General features: G+C 43.9%; 1 protein-coding gene across 1 annotated transcript; it reads left to right on the top strand.

Moving 5' to 3' along the window:
* Nucleotides 1-2,551: 2,551 nt before the first annotated feature.
* LOC309378813 (C-type lectin-like) lies at nt 2,552-15,478 on the top strand. The gene is made up of 6 exons (XM_081927512.1): nt 2,552-2,739; nt 2,977-3,043; nt 10,571-10,668; nt 12,316-12,456; nt 13,530-13,641; nt 15,339-15,478. Exons 2-6 carry the CDS (start codon nt 2,977-2,979, stop codon nt 15,407-15,409), a joined length of 489 nt encoding a protein of 162 aa, XP_081783638.1. The 5' UTR covers nt 2,552-2,739; the 3' UTR covers nt 15,410-15,478.

The raw sequence follows: 15,478 nt of genomic DNA, 5'->3' as shown, positions 1-15,478 counted from the left end.
TTTCCTGGACTCCAACTCTCGGGCCCTGGACTCTTGGCCTGGTGCTCCTGAGAGCCTAGCGCCCTGGTGCCCTGCACCCCTGGTGCCTATGCTTAAGACGGCCCTGGTATCCATTCAGGAAATGGAAAGTAGGTTGGTTTGCACTGAGAAGTGGATTCAGCCCACTCTGCCTACTTGTCAAGTATGGGAGTCCGCCCTCTCCCTCATGGTAGCTCAAGAATTAATGAGCAGCATCTGGTAGATTTACAGTCTTTTTATGACAGTATCATGCTGTGAACACAGATTGGCATCTCTCTGTAAGGATCAGAGTTGCTTGCACTGGATCAGAGTTGCTTGGAAGGGCGTTCCACGGGAAGGGCGCCACCACTGAGAAGGCCCTCTGCCTGCTTCCCTGTAGATTCGCTTCTTGCAGGGAGGGAACCGCCAGAAAGCACTCAGAGCTGGACCTCAGTGTCCGGGCAGAACAATTGGAGTGGAGACGCTCCTTCAGGTCTACTGGGCCGAGGCCATTTAGGGCTTTAAAGGTCAGCACCAACACTTTGTTTTTTTTTAATAAAATTTTTATTGGGTTTTTAACTTTTTTAACAGACAGACAAACATATAAAGACAAAACAAAACATGCATGATTTCATAACCTTATTTTCATTACCTTCTTTCATTGACTTCCCCGCACCCTCCCTCCCACATTCCAATTTCATAAATTATCTCAGCAAGTTATTTCCTCTCATCCCTTAAATATTTCTTATCTTTTCTTAATATTTGTCTCCTTTACTTAACCCAGTTTAACCTGACCAATTTTACACAATAAATCATTTCCCTAAGGACGGCCTAGGTTTTCTCCCATGAATTCCTCCCTTCCCATATTACACCAAAAATCATATTATAACAATTCTAAAATCTCAGATATTAACTATTCTACTCTCCCCTCCCCCCCTGCCCCGGTTTCTGTCCCTTCCCAAACCGATGTCCCAATAGATTGGCTGCTTTAGCCCGGGTTTCTTACGTCAGAGGCTCTTAAGCCCCAGTTAGTCTTTCTCCACCAGTTTTGTTGATAGTCCATTTTGTTGGCCCTCTCTTCTTGGGGAGGTTTTGTCATCAGCCCCTCATGTTTTTCTCCTTCTGAGTCAATCAATATCAGTTTCTGTTCGGGACCACTCATTCTCCCATGCTCCAGCCAAATGAAGAAGTCCCTATCATATTTGTTTACTCTTATATAGTCCAATATTCCAGTTATTCCAGGGACTTCTTCTTTTCTCTTTCCCTCCTTTTGCAGATTTGTGGTCCACTTGTCATTTTCTTTGTTTCCTTTATTCCCAAAGGTTGTCGGCTTTTGATTGGTTTTTTCCATCAGAGATTCCTCTCCTTCTTCTTCTTCCTTTTCCCCCAATTTCAAAGTTATCTCATCCTCTGCAGCTGCAGAGTTTTTTTCCATCAACTTTGTATCATTAGCAGAGTTGCTCAGTTCCAAACCGAAAGTCTCCAATTGTTTACTCATTGTGGTACTTTGCTTTTGTAAAGTTCCCACGAGAAAAAACATCCTTTCAATCTCTGCCCATAGTTTCTCTTCTGCAGCCATTGCAATATCTTTAATTCCCTCCAGGGGGATTTCCATCATAGTCCTATTCCAACAATTCGTTACTGTTGTTTCCAGCCACTTTGTTATTCCCAATCACTTTGTTTCTAAAAGTTCAATTTTAATGTAGCTCTTTTAATCCAAAGAAATACTGACAACACAGTTCCGCTTTGCCGCTCGTTTGACAGCTCTTTTGACAGCTGTCAAACTCTTGATTCTTTTTCCTCGGGCTCACATGCAGGGCACTCCCGGGTCCAGGGGGGGGGGGATTGCCAAGAAAAAGAAAATTTTCCGAGATTCTACTCTTTTCCACTCCAGCACAATAACTTTGTAATCCAATTCATGAGAGCTATTTATTTAAACACCAAAGTCTTTTCCGCCTTAGTGCTCCTCTCCTTACTTTGAGTCTTTCTGTGGGGGGGGGGGGAGCAGCACCAACACTTTGAATTGTGCTCGGAAACCTACTGGGAGCCAATGTAGGTCCTTCAAGACCTGTGTTATATGGTCTCGGTGGCCACTCCCAGTCACCAGCCTGGTTGCTGCATTCTGGATTAATTGCAGTTTCCGAGTCACCTTCAAAGGTAGCCCCACATAGAGCGCATTGCAGGAGTTCAAGCAGGAGATAACCAGAGCATGCACCACTCTGGCCAGACAGTCCTCGGGCAGGTAGGGTCTCATCCTGCGTACCAGATGGAGCTGGTAGGCAGCTGCCCTGGACACAGAATTGACCTGTGTCTCCATGGACAGCGGTGAGTCCAAAATGACTCCCAGGCTGCGCAACTGGTCCTTCAGGGGCACAGTTACCCCATTCAGGATCAGTGATTGCTCCACAACAGCCCACCACCAACTGAGCTGAGTCTCTCCCCTCCCCCAGTTGCAGGGGACTGAAATAACTTGCTGTCTTGAAAACATAAAGCCATTGATCGATTCCAGCTGCCAAGTCCCATTTCTCTGTCCTTCCTGGTACCTAGATCACTGCTCAACCATGAGAGCATGAAAATGCACATTATCTGAGTTTGATGTAGCGTTGAAACACAGATGTCACTTCCAGCATTTGCACCAGAGCAAAGAAACAGCACCCACCTTCGCCTCGAACCCCTGCCCGAAAGATTGAGTTCTCTAAGGAAGGGAAGTTGCCGTCATTTCAAACAGACACGGGCAAAGAAGTGAGTATCGTGGTTTCATTCTGCCCATGACTTAAGAGGCGCTCAGTCGCTGTCGGTGACACAGCAGTTGAAAAGGGGGCGATGGATGAACTCATTTGGAGAAGGAAAAGCAAATGTTTCTGGATTTGACATTTGGGCGCATATTGCAAGTTGTTTTCGAGGGACCTTCAGCAAAATCACCTCGCCCCCCCCCCCCATGCTGTTCCTGCCCTTCCCTGTTTTATCTCTTTCTCCCAGATGGGTCCAGCCTCCAGCCTCCATCTCTTCCTCCTGGGGCTCCTGATCGCCAGCTTCATCTCGCAAGGTGAGTCCTCCTGTGGGGATATTCGGGATCCAGCCCTGGAGACTGGACCTAAACCGTCATAGAATCATAGGAGAGTCAGAGACAGCGATGCTTCTGTTGTGTTGTTGTTGTTGCATTTTTAAAAATTGCAGAGAAAGCATGAATTAAACATTGCATCCAAATATTTGAAAAGAAGAGAAAAACGCAAAAAAGGAAAAATATAAAAAGGAAATAAAAAGGAGGGAAAGGGGAAAAAATGAAAAAGAGTCAAGTACACAAAATTGTTCAAAGGATACAAACAGCAATTTGAATATTCTATACGCCAGGTTCTCAGAAATAAATTACATTTGTAATCCTTCTCTTCTTTCTCTCTTTATAGTCACTTACTTTCTTTTTCTTCTTTTATTAAATTTTATTGTTACCGTTCACATTAACACACCATACAGAAAAAGAAAATTGATTGATTGGTTGCATTTAGTCATATCTTGGTACTCATCCTTTTTGGCTCCCAAATGCCGCAAACCCAGAAGTGAACATTCGGTTTGCGAATGCTCTTTGGAACCCAAAATTCTGACACGGCTTCCAATTGAGCGCAGGTTTTTGAACGTTTTTGGAAGTCAAACGGACTTCCGGAACGGATTCTGTTCGAGAAGCAAGGTACAACTGTATGCCCCATTCCCCCCCCCCATTTAAGGATTTAGGCTAGGCTGAGGGGGGGGGGGGGAGACAGAGAGTGACTCTACCAAAGTCTCACCCTGTGAGCTTCATGGCCAGTCAGGGATTCGAACTGTGGTCTCTCAGATCCTAATTTGATCCTCTGACCATTACAAAGGGACAGCCCAGCTCCCAGCTCTATCAGGGAGGAGAAACGTGCCGTCCTGTCCCTCATTGTATTATGGAATTTGGGGGCACTCCATTGTGGCAATAAATAATAATAATAATAATAATAATAATAATAATAATAATAATAATAATAATAATAATAATAATTTATTTATACCCCGCCCTCCCTGACCAGAGCCGGGCTCAGGGCGGCTAACACCAGGAAAATCACACTAAAAACATAAAAGGGGAGGGGAAGGGAAAAGAACACAATTTAAAATACGGGTTAAAATACAGTTTAAAATACAGCCTCATTTTTTTTTTATAATATTTTTATTGGTTTTTACACATATTAAAGACAATACAAAACAAAACACAAACATCAAAAACATACAACAAAAATTTGACTTCCCCATACCTTCCCTTCGCCACATCCTTATTTTGCCATTTTTTCAAGCAACTCATCAGTCAGTTTTTAATCAAGTCCCTTTTAAATTTACTTAAAGTTTAGGATTTACAGCTGTAATTCTTTGTTTCTTACCCCTTGACATCTTATCAGTCCGCAATTTTACAATAATTTTTAAGATATATTTTAAATTTCCTCCAGTCCTCTTCCACTGTCTCTTTCCTCTGGTCACGGATTCTGCCGGTCATCTCTGCCAGTCCCATATATTCCGTCACCTTCGTCTGCCATTCTTCCAGAGTAGGTAATTCTTGCATCTTCCAATACTTTGCCAACAGAATTCTTGCTGCTGTGGTTGCGTACATAAAAAATGTCTTATCCTTCTTTGGTACCAATTGGCCGACCATGCCCAAGAGAAAAGCCTCCGGTTTCTTTACAAATGTCCACTTAAGGACTTTCTTAATTTCATTATAGATCATTTCCCAGTAGGCCTTAATCTTTGGGCAGGTCCACCAAAGATGATAAAAAGTACCTTCAGCCTCATTACATTTCCAACATTTGTTATTGGGCAAATGGTAGATCTTTGCAAGTTTGACTGGGGTCATGTACCACCTATAGATCATTTTCATTATGTTCTCTTTCAAGGCACTACATGCCGTAAATTTGATACCGGTGGTCCATAACTGTTCCCAGTCAACAAACATAATATCATGACCGATGTCCTGTGCCCATTTAATCATAGCTGATTTCACCATTTCATCCTGTGTGTTCCATTTCAGCAGCAAATTATACATTTTAGATAAATTCTTAGTATTGGATTCTAACAATTCTGTTTCTAACTTTGACCTCTCCTTCTGAAAACCAAGTTTCCTGTCCTGCTTAAATGTCTCATTTATCTGACGATAATGTAGCCAATCTCGAACTTTGTGCTTTAGCTTCTCAAAACTTTGAAGCTTCAGTTTTTCACCATCGTATTCTAAAATTTCACAATATTTAGGCCAATTGGAGTCCATGTTAAGTTTTTTCACTGCTTTCGCTTCCATTGGTGACAACCACCTAGGGGTTTTACTTTCCAGTAGATCCTTATATCTATTCCAAACATTATACAATGCTTTCCTGACAATATGGTTTTTAAAGCTTTTATAGACCTTTACCTTGTCATACCACAGATATGCATGCCAACCAAAACTATTGTCATATCCTTCCAGATCGAGAATGTCTGTATCTTCCAGAAGTAGCCATTGCTTCAACCAGCAAAATGCTGCTGATTCATAATAAAGTCTTAAGTCTGGCAGGGCGAAGCCCCCTCTATCTTTTACATCAGTTAAAATCTTAAATTTTATTCTGGGCTTTTTGCCCTGCCAGACAAATTTAGATATATCTTTCTGCCACTTCTTGAAGCAGTCCATTTTGTCTAGAATCTGCAACGTCTGAAATAAAAACAACATTCTTGGCAATACATTCATCTTGATAACAGCAATTCGGCCTAACAAGGAAAGTTTCAGCCTAGACCATATATCTAGATCTTTTTTTACTTCTGACCAGCATTTTTCGTAGTTATCTTTAAATAAATTCACATTTTTAGATGTTAAATTTACCCCCAGGTACTTAACCTTTTTTGCTATTTCCAACCCAGTTTCACTCTGAAACCTATCTTTCTCCTCATTTGTTAGATTTTTTTCCAGCACCTTTGTTTTCTGTTTGTTTAGTTTAAATCCTGCGACCTGGCCGAATATCTCCATTAATTCTAAAACTCTTTTGGTGCTAGCTTCTGGCTGTTGCAAAGTTAGCACTAAATCATCTGCAAATGCCCTTAACTTATATTGTTTGGTTCCGAACTGTATTCCTTTTACCAGCTGGTCCTTTCTAATCATATTTAGTAAAACCTCCAGGACCGATATAAAAAGTAAAGGGGATATAGGACATCCCTGTCGTGTGCCTTTCTCTATTGGTATTTCGTCCATTACCACATTGTTCACAATTAGCTTAGCTCTTTGTTCAGAGTATATTGCACCTATACCGTTTTCAAACCCCTGGCCTACCCCCATCCCGTGGAGATTCTTCTTCATGAATTTCCAAGAAATGTTGTCAAAGGCTTTCTCCGCGTCCACAAAAATCAAAACTACCTTTCTGTTGATGTCCACCTCTAACAACTCCAAAATGTCTATAATATTCCTCACATTATCTGACATGTGTCTCCCTGGGAGGAAGCCTGTTTGATTCTTATGAATCTCCTCTGCCAGTACTCTCTTAAATCTTTTCGCTAGAACGTCTGCAAAAATTTTATAATCCACGTTCAAGAGTGATATAGGGCGGTAGTTCTTAACTTGATGTTTCTCAGTTTCTGTCTTCGGTATAAGTGAGATGAATGCTTCTTTCCACGATTCGGGAGCCTTTTTCCCCTCTAGTATCTGGTTGCATACTTCCTTCAATGGTTGTATTAACCATTCCTTAAGGGCTTTATAATATTTCGCAGTCAAGCCGTCTGGTCCTGGTGATTTCCCCAATTTCATGTTCTGAATGGCACCCTCTATTTCCTGTTCTGTAATTTTTCCATTCAAAATCCTTTTATTTTGTTCTGTAATTTTTGATAGTCCGTACTCTTTAACAAATTCCTCCATTTCTTGTTCATTTACAGGCCCTTGTGCATACAGTTTTTTAAAGAAACTTTGAAAACAATTACTTATCTCATTCGGTTTGTTAACAAGTTTCCCATCTATTTCCAAGGATGTCACAGTATTTAACTTTTGTCTCTTTTTCAGTTGCCATGACAGCAGTTTTCCACATTTATCTGCTGATTCAAATGTCTTTTGCCTCATTTGCTTTATCTTCCATTCTATTTCTTGATTCATCAATTCCATGTATTGCGTCTGGTAATATTTTATTTCTCTTAAAATCTCCTGAGACTTTGGTTTAGATCTCAATTTCTTCTCTCCTTCTTTTATCTGTTTCAAAATCTTTTGTTTTTTCCTCTTTATAGAATTCTGCTGGATTAGGAAACCACGCATCACGGCCTTACTTGCGTCCCATACTATTCTTTTTTCCACCTCCGTTCTCAAATTTATCTCAAAATAGTCCTTCACTATTTTTTGGGCCTTTTGATAAGTTTCTTCATCTCTAAATAGGGTGTCATTCATTCTCCATCTAAAGGTTCCAGCCGTTGTTAATTTCATTTCCATCTTAACTGCATTATGGTCGGAACAGGTTTTTGTGCAGATTTCTGTTTTTTTCACTCTTGGTGCCAGATTGCTAGAAATCCAAATTTGATCAATTCTAGTCCAGGTCATTTTTGCTTCAGAGAAGAAGGTTCCCTCTCTTTCCAGAGGGTTCCTTGTTCTCCAAATATCAATCAAGTCCATGGTGTCAGTGAGTTCAAAGAAAGTCTTTGGTAGTCTCCCATCCTTGGATATTACTTGTCTTTGAGCTTTGTCCATATTTGTGGAGACAACTCCGTTCAAGTCGCCCATCAATATAATTTTAAAGTCCATAAAGTCCATTAAAGTCTCATGCAACTTCTTGAAGAACTCTGCCTTCCCCTCATTAGGTGCATAAACTCCAACAATTAAAATCTTTTCTCCTTGAATTTGAATTTCTATTGCCAGGTATCTTCCTTCATCATCTTTGAAAATCATTTTTGGTTCCCATTTTTCCTTGGCATAAATCACCACCCCTCTTTTCTTAACTTTGTCTGAGGAAACAAATTCCAGTCCTAATCTCTTATTTATCAGAAGTTTCCTGTGTATCCTGGCAATATGGGTTTCTTGCAAACAGATTATGTCTAACTGTTCTTTCTTTAATATATGAAAGACTTGATCTCTTTTTCGGGGATGGTTTAGACCATTGCAGTTCCAACTCAGAAGTTGCAGGGACATTTTTATTATTGGGTATTTTTCCCACCCACTGCTCCAAGTTCTTGTTCCTCGTCAGTCGGTGCTGGGTTCAATCCAAACGATAGGTTTGCAATGTCCGGTATTTCCCTCTCTCTCACGGTTCCTTTCTGAAAGTCCTCAAAGTTTCTCTCCAAAAAGTATTCTTTGTCTTGAATTGTTTTTATTTTGATTTTCTTCCCTTTGAAGTTGAAAGACAGCCCTTGTGGGAATTCCCACCTGAATTGAATGTTGTTTTGTTTCAGTAGGTCAACTAAGTCTTTAAATTGTGTTCTCACCTCCAAAAAGTATCTGGGAATATCTTTAAAAATCTGTATTTGGGAGTTTTTAATAACCAATGCCTTCTGGAAGTGTAAATTCAGTATTTTGTCTCTTTCTTCCTTGGATCTGAGGGTAATTAAGCAGTCCCTTGGTTTCTTGCCTTGCTTTCTGCCAATCCGGAAGGCTGTAGTTATTGCAAAATCCTCTTCCTCTCCCTCTAACTCATCACTCCAAAATTCTTGGAACTTATCTGTAAGAAATTCCCCAAGCTTGTCCTCTTCCTCTTCAGGTACCAGTCTCAATTTCAAATTCTTGCCTTTCCTCTCCAGTTCCATAAGGGCCAAGGCTGCATCATGTTCATATACTTTCTTTGCAATAGGAACAAATTTCCCTTTAGTTTCCTCGGCCGTGCTCCTAGCGCTCTCGGCTATTCTCCTTGTTTCTGTACTTTCCTGAATTAAACGATTTATAGAATCTGTATTAGACGATATTGTCGTTGTGTTCAAATCCAGTCTTGTTGTCAATTCTGTCAGTTTCTTAGAGTTCTCTGTAGACTGCTTGGTAAGTGCTTCTAAAGATTCATTTATCCTGAGTAAAGCCTGTGTCATGGAATCCATTGATACTGTTGTTGTTCTTTCCTGTGCAGCTGATGCTCCTGACAAGGAGCCTCTTTTCTTTTGAGCCTGCTTTGCTTTGGATCTTGTTGATATTTCATCCAGTGGACCGCTCATATCTCAAGGTCGTTCCCACAGGAACAGTTACAAGTGGAAAATCCCACTATTTCTGCCTCAGTACAGCAGTCTCTTTTTTAGACCTCTAGAGGGAGTACATTATATCCAGTACAGGAACAAAGAAACAGGGAAAGAAGTAGCCATATAAAGTTCCAAAAGTGAAAGTCCAAGTAAAGACCCTACTTTGTTGCAGTTTAAAATGTTACAGTTTTTGTCCACTAAAGTCCCGTTTTTTTTATTTCAGATGAATCTTACTTTGTATCCACCATCTAGTTTGACAGTTCACTCCCAGGCGCTCACTGCTCCGGCAGCCTGGCCAGAGGTGTCGACAGCGGAAAATTTCCGTTTCCAAACTCCTTTCTTCAAACAGATAAAATTAAGTCAATTTTCTTCCCCCCTCTCCTGTTCTTTAGGGGGGAGGTCCTCTTTCGATGTCAGGTTAACGAAGTTGAAAAACATAAATACGTTCCCTTTAAACACAGCTTACTCCTTTCGTTGCTCAGTCAGACATGCAGTTCCGGGAGGCAGACTTCCTTAATTTTTGCCTGACCCGTTTTCAGCCTAATCTTCTTAAATTTTAAAGTCCCGTTCACTTTATTTGTCGATCTTACACACGGGTATTGTTGCCAATCGGTAGTTTCAGGAAGGAATCGGCGCTCTCCGTCAATGGCGACGCGGCTTCGCTCCGTGGGCTGGGTTGCGATCCTCAGCACCGCGCTCACACCCGATGCCGCTCCGGAGCCTTTAAAAAGGCTCTTTCGTGATACCGGGGGGCGCAAAGGTGCCCACCGAATCTCCTTGCTCACAGGCTTCAGCGCCTGTGATTTTAGGGGTCCCCCGCTCGCCGTAGCGGGTCAGACCCGAACTCACGGAGCAGTCCTGCTTCGGAGCTCGAAGCAAGGACCGCCATTAACGCTGGCACCGACCGGAAGTCCTAAAATACAGCCTCATTTTAATAATAGGCCATAGATCAAAACCATAAGGGGAGTGAAACATAAGGGTCAGACTGAGTCCAAACCAAAGGCCAGGCAGAACAGCTCTGTATTGCAGGCCCTGCAGAAATATGTCAAGTCCCGCAGGGCCCTAGTCTCTTGGGACAGAACGTTCCACCAAGTCGGGGCCAGTACTGAAAAGGCCCTGGCCCTAGTTGAGACCAATCTAACCCCCTTGCAACCTGGGACCTCCAAAGTGTTGGCATTTGTGGACCGTAAGGTCCTCCACAGGGCATACCAGGAGAGGCGGTCTCGGAGGTACGAGGGTCCTAGGCCCTGCCCATGCATTCCCAGCCAGGGTTTCCATGTGTCCTCTTTTTCTAGAACACGTCCTCTTTTTCAGGGGTAACATTTGAGACAAGTTGCATTTCTTTGCTTTGAACAGCCATCATAGCGTCCTCTTTTCTACTCTTCAAAATGTGGCGACCCTATATTCCCCGCCCCTCGAACAGGTGCATCAGAAAACTTGAGCTGCCCCGAAAACTGGTTGTACATTCAGAAAATCTGCTATGGAGTCTTCAACGCACGAGCCTCGTGGGAAGATGCAGAAGTAAGGAGCATTCCTACGGTGCCTTGAGGGGAACTGATTCTTGCCAAAATTAATATTATTTTACTTGTGCTGCTGAAGCCGATGCAAAGAAACCATAAAACAGAATAAGCCGCATTGCGCAATTAAAATAATTATAGTGGGGTAGGAGAGCTGAATGTGACGCGGGGGGCGCTGTGGGTTAAACCACCGAGCCTCTTGGGCTTGCCGATCAGAAGGTCGGCGGTTCGAATCCCCGCGACGGGGTGAGCTCCCGTTGCTCTGTCCCAGCTCCTGTCAACCTAGTAGTTCAAAAGCACGTCAAAATGCAAGTAGATAAACAGGTACCGCTCTGGCGGGAAGGTAAACGGCGTTTCTGTGCGCTGCTCTGGTTCACCTGGGCCACATGACCCAGAAGCTGTACGCTGGCTCCCTCAGCCAGTAAAGCGAGATGAGCGCCGCAACCCCAGAGTCGGCCACGACTGGACCTAATGGCCAGGGGTCTCTTTACCTTTTATGCTAAAAGCCAGATCAAAAAATGCACTGGCATTCTGCATTTCTGGGCAGGCTGACTGACAGAAGAATGTTTTTCACACGCGCCAGAAAGTGTGCAGCGAAGGTGCCTGTCAAGAGAACAGGAGTTCCAAAGGATGGGGCCTGGTTTCTCACAAATGTGGAATTAAGCAGCAGCTGTAACGGAGCCAGTTCTGCAGACTGAAGGGGTCGAAGTGGGTGCAGATGGAGTTGGGCGATTTCATGGGTGCACCACTCCCAAGTTGTTAGGGGAATCATACACTAAGTAGGAACAACTTGAACCTGGCCTGGTAGCAAACAGGCAACCAGTACTGAGTTCTAATCACGGGTGTTATATGCTCACAGCATCTTCCTGGTTTTTGCCTGCCCACCCCCAATGTGCAACGCTTGGAGGACTTTCAAGATATCCTTCAGATTTCCCTGTCCTCACCTTACCTTTTGAATGCACAGGGAATGGGCATAGTTCAGGCATGTCCAGCAGGTAGATCGTGATGTACCGGTAGATCACTGGAAGTCTGTGGTAGATCACTGGTAAATCACTGGCTCCCCTAAAAAGCTCAACAACTTTGACCTGAATCCCCCAAAATGGTCACTGCCAGTTTTTAACTCTGTGAGTAGATCGCAGTCTCTTGGGAGTTGGCCACCCCTATAGTTCAATGGAGGTGGACTCCATGAAGGCCTTGACTGATTGATTGATTTTCCCAGTAGCACGTCTTAACTTCAACCCAACTCTTGGGAGTTGGCCACCCCTATACTTCAATGGAGGTGGACTCCATGTAGAGGCCTTGATTGATTGATTGATTGATTGATTGATTGATTGATTTTCCCAGTAGCACGTCTTAACTTCAACCAAACTCTTGGGAGTTGGCCACCCCTATAGTTCAATGGAGGTGGACTCCATGTAGAGGCCTAGATTGATTGATTGATTGATTGATTGATTGATTGATTGATTGATTTTCCCAGTAGCACGTCTTAACTTCAACCAAACTCTTGGGAGTTGGCCACCCCTATAGTTCAATGGAGGTGGACTCCATGCAGGCCTTGATTGATTGATTGATTGATTGATTGATCGATTGATTGATGGATTTTCCCAGTAGCACGTCTTAACTTCAACCCATTTCTCTTGCGCCCACGCAGAACAACTGCCAGAAGTATGGCCCCAACGCCCATCTCTCCTCCATCCTCACCGAGGCAGAGGCGACTCTGATCAGCCGCTACATCCTGGACAAGCATCCTGGTTCCGAAGGAATCTGGATCGGACTCCACGACCCATTCCGGGTGAGTGTCCGGCCCTCACCCTGGCACCCCGACTGGGCGCAGAAGGTGTGGGTCCATGTATGTGGGAGCAGGGGGGTGCTGAGGTCCAGCTCCGAGGGCCTTCTGGCGGTTATCTCCCTGCGAGAAGTGAGGTTGCAGGGAACCAGGCAGAGGGCCTTCCCGGTGGTGGCGCCTGCCCTGTGGAACGCCCTCCCTTCAGATGTCAAGGAAATAAACCACTATCTGACTTTTAGAAGACATCTGAAGGCAGCTCTGTTTAAGGAAGTTTTTAATATTTGATCTTCTATCATGTTTTTAATGTTCTTTATTATTATTATTATTATTATTGCTATTATTATTATTATTATTATTCTGCTACCTCATCGCTTCACCATGTTTTTTTGTCCTGCAACAGTCCTTGAAATGCAACTTTAAAGGTAAAGGGACCCCTGACCATTAGGTCCAGTCGTGGCCAACTCTGGGGGTTGCGGCGCTCATCTCGCTTTATTGGCCGAGGGAGCCGGCGTACAGCTTCTGGGTCATGTGGCCAGCATGACTAAGCCGCTTCAGGCGAATCAGAGCAGCGCATGCAAACACCATTTACCTTCCTGCCAGAGTGGTGCCTATTTATCTACTTGCACTTTGACGTGCTTTCGAACTGCTAGGTTGGCAGGAGCAGGGACCGAGCAACAGGAGCTCACCCCATCGCAGGGATTCGAACTGCCGACCTTCTGATCAGCAAGTCCTAGGCTCTGTGGTTTAACCCACAGCACCACCCGCATCCCTAAATAAAACTTTATTCAACCCATTTTTTACTCTGCACGCAGAGCCCTCCTTGAACTTTAAGTAGAGTCGGCTTTCGCTCTCCTTTAACCGTTTTGTGGCCAGGCTGCCCTCTTGCATACATGGCGCTGTCCCGGCTAATAACGAGTTTTGCAGAAATTCCACGTCAGCTTCCGAAAACTGTGTGACACCTTTCCAGGGAAACTGAAAGTTCCAGTTTTTCCAGGACATGTGCAGAGTGCCGGCCGAACCAAGCACTCCAGCCTTACCTTCTCAGAGAAATAAGCTGTCCGTTTTTGCTCTCTTTGCAGAGTGGAAAGTGGAGATGGGCAGATTCCTCCACAGTCTTTTTTGCACCTTGGATTGATTCTGCCCCACAACCTTCGTGGACCGAATTATGTGCCATGCTGACATATGACAAAGGTAAGAGGGCAATCGGGCTCAAGAGCCTTTGCAAATGAGGAATGCAAAAGGGTTTTGAATTGCAAAAGCTTTGGGGGAGAAAGGGGGAACCTGGAAGGCTGGATTTTCCCAGTAGTGATGTATGGAAGTGAGAGCTGGACTATAAAGAAGGCTGATCGCTGAAGAATGGATGCTTTTGAATTCTGGTGCTGGAGGAGACTCTTGAGAGTCCCATGGACTGCAAGAAGATCAAACCTCTCCATTCTGAAGGAGATCAGCCCTGAGTGCTCACTGGAAGGACAGATCCTGAAGCTGAGGCTCCAAGACTTTGGCCACCTCATGAGAAGAGAAGACTCCCTGGAAAAGACCCTGATGTTGGGAAAGATGGAGGGCAGAAGAAGGGGACGACAGAGGACATGGTGGTGGGACAGTGTTCTCGAAGCTACCAGTTTGCCCAAACTGTGGGAGGCAGTGGAAGACAGGAGTGCCTGGCGTGCTCTGTTCCAGGGGGTCACAAAGAGTTGGACACGACTAAACGACTAAACAACAACAAGGATGGCTGGAAAGGAAACTTCACTAGTCTGGGACTCAGAAATAAAAGCCCAGTTGCTGATTTCTCTGCATTGGGAAGCGAAAGACCAAGGAGAGATGATGTCATTTTCAAAAAAAAATTCAATTTTTTAATTGTTTTTCCAAAAAAAATTAAAACAAACAAACATATAAACAAACAAACAAACATAAATCTCAACCGTATTTAAACCAAACTTTTTATCATTGTTAAGTGACTTCCTCATATCCCCTGGTTGAATTTTAGTGTATAACATTTTAACGGTTTTCCAAAACCTAAATTCTTAAAAAATTTACTTAAACACTTAACATCTTTCTTTCTTTCCAATTCAGCATGAAACATATTAATTCATCACATTACATATCTAAATCCTAAGCCTATCTGGTATTTGCAAGCTTTTCCAATTAATTTAACTTAACATATTTAACTAAATAGTCTTTAAATTTCTCATTCTGCCTAATGGTAGGACCGGCCCCAACAGGGATGCGGGTGGCGCTGTGGGTTAAACCATTGAGCCTAGGACTTACCGATCAGAAGATTGGCGGTTCGAATCCCCACGACGCGGTGAGCTCCCGTTGCTCGGTCGCTGCTCCTGCCAACCTAGCAGTTCGAAAGCACCTCAAAGTGCAAGTAGATAAATAGATACCGCTCCGGTGGGAAGGTAAATGGCATTTCCATGAGCTGCTCTGGTTCGCCAGAAGCGGCTTAGTCCTGCTGGCCACATGACCCGGAAGCTGTACGCCGGCTTCCTCGGCCGATAAAGCGAGATGAGCACCGCAACCCCAGAGTCGGCCATGACTGGACCTAATTGTCAGGGGCCCCTTTACCTTCTGAAAGAATCTGAGACCCCCGCCTCACTTTATAACTCCTTTCTTTATAGAGTTGGTCCCTTCAGCAGCCTAATTAGCTGTCTAGAAAGTGGAATGCTTTCCTTTTAATTTCTCCTTGGCAATCTGAATGTAGTTTTGTGTTGTGCACAGGAACAACTTGACTTAGTTGGATGCACTGCTTGAGCAAACCTTGGGAAACAATTAGGGCAAACCATCTTATTCTGCCTAATGGTAGAACCGGCCCCAATCACTGAGGACAGGGGAAATCAGTCCCGTGCAGACAGACGCAACATGTTCCTTCCTCTGCCGTTGTCTTTCAGAGTTCACAAAATGGAAAGCTGCCCCCTGTTCGCTGATGCTGAGGTATATGTGCAGCTTGCCCCTGGAATGATGGCAGCCATTCGTCTGAGCGCTCAATGAATGAAGCCAAGAAACCAGCCGAGAGGGACCCCTGACCAGC

The sequence above is a fragment of the Podarcis melisellensis genome (genome assembly GCF_964234715.1).
Source record: "Podarcis melisellensis genome assembly, chromosome: 10".
Lineage (NCBI taxonomy): Eukaryota > Metazoa > Chordata > Lepidosauria > Squamata > Lacertidae > Podarcis > Podarcis melisellensis.
This window is presented reverse-complemented; position numbering and strand designations above follow the sequence as displayed.

Excerpts from the sequence above, each read along its gene's own strand:
- LOC309378813 (XM_081927512.1), top strand. The coding sequence starts at position 2,977 with ATGGGTCCAGCCTCCAGCCTCCATCTCTTCCTCCTGGGGCTCCTGATC. Across the intron at positions 3,044-10,570 it reads CGCCAGCTTCATCTCGCAAG|GTGCATCAGAAAACTTGAGC; the intron begins GTGAGTCCTCCT and ends CCCCTCGAACAG. Across the intron at positions 13,642-15,338 it reads CATGCTGACATATGACAAAG|AGTTCACAAAATGGAAAGCT; the intron begins GTAAGAGGGCAA and ends GTTGTCTTTCAG.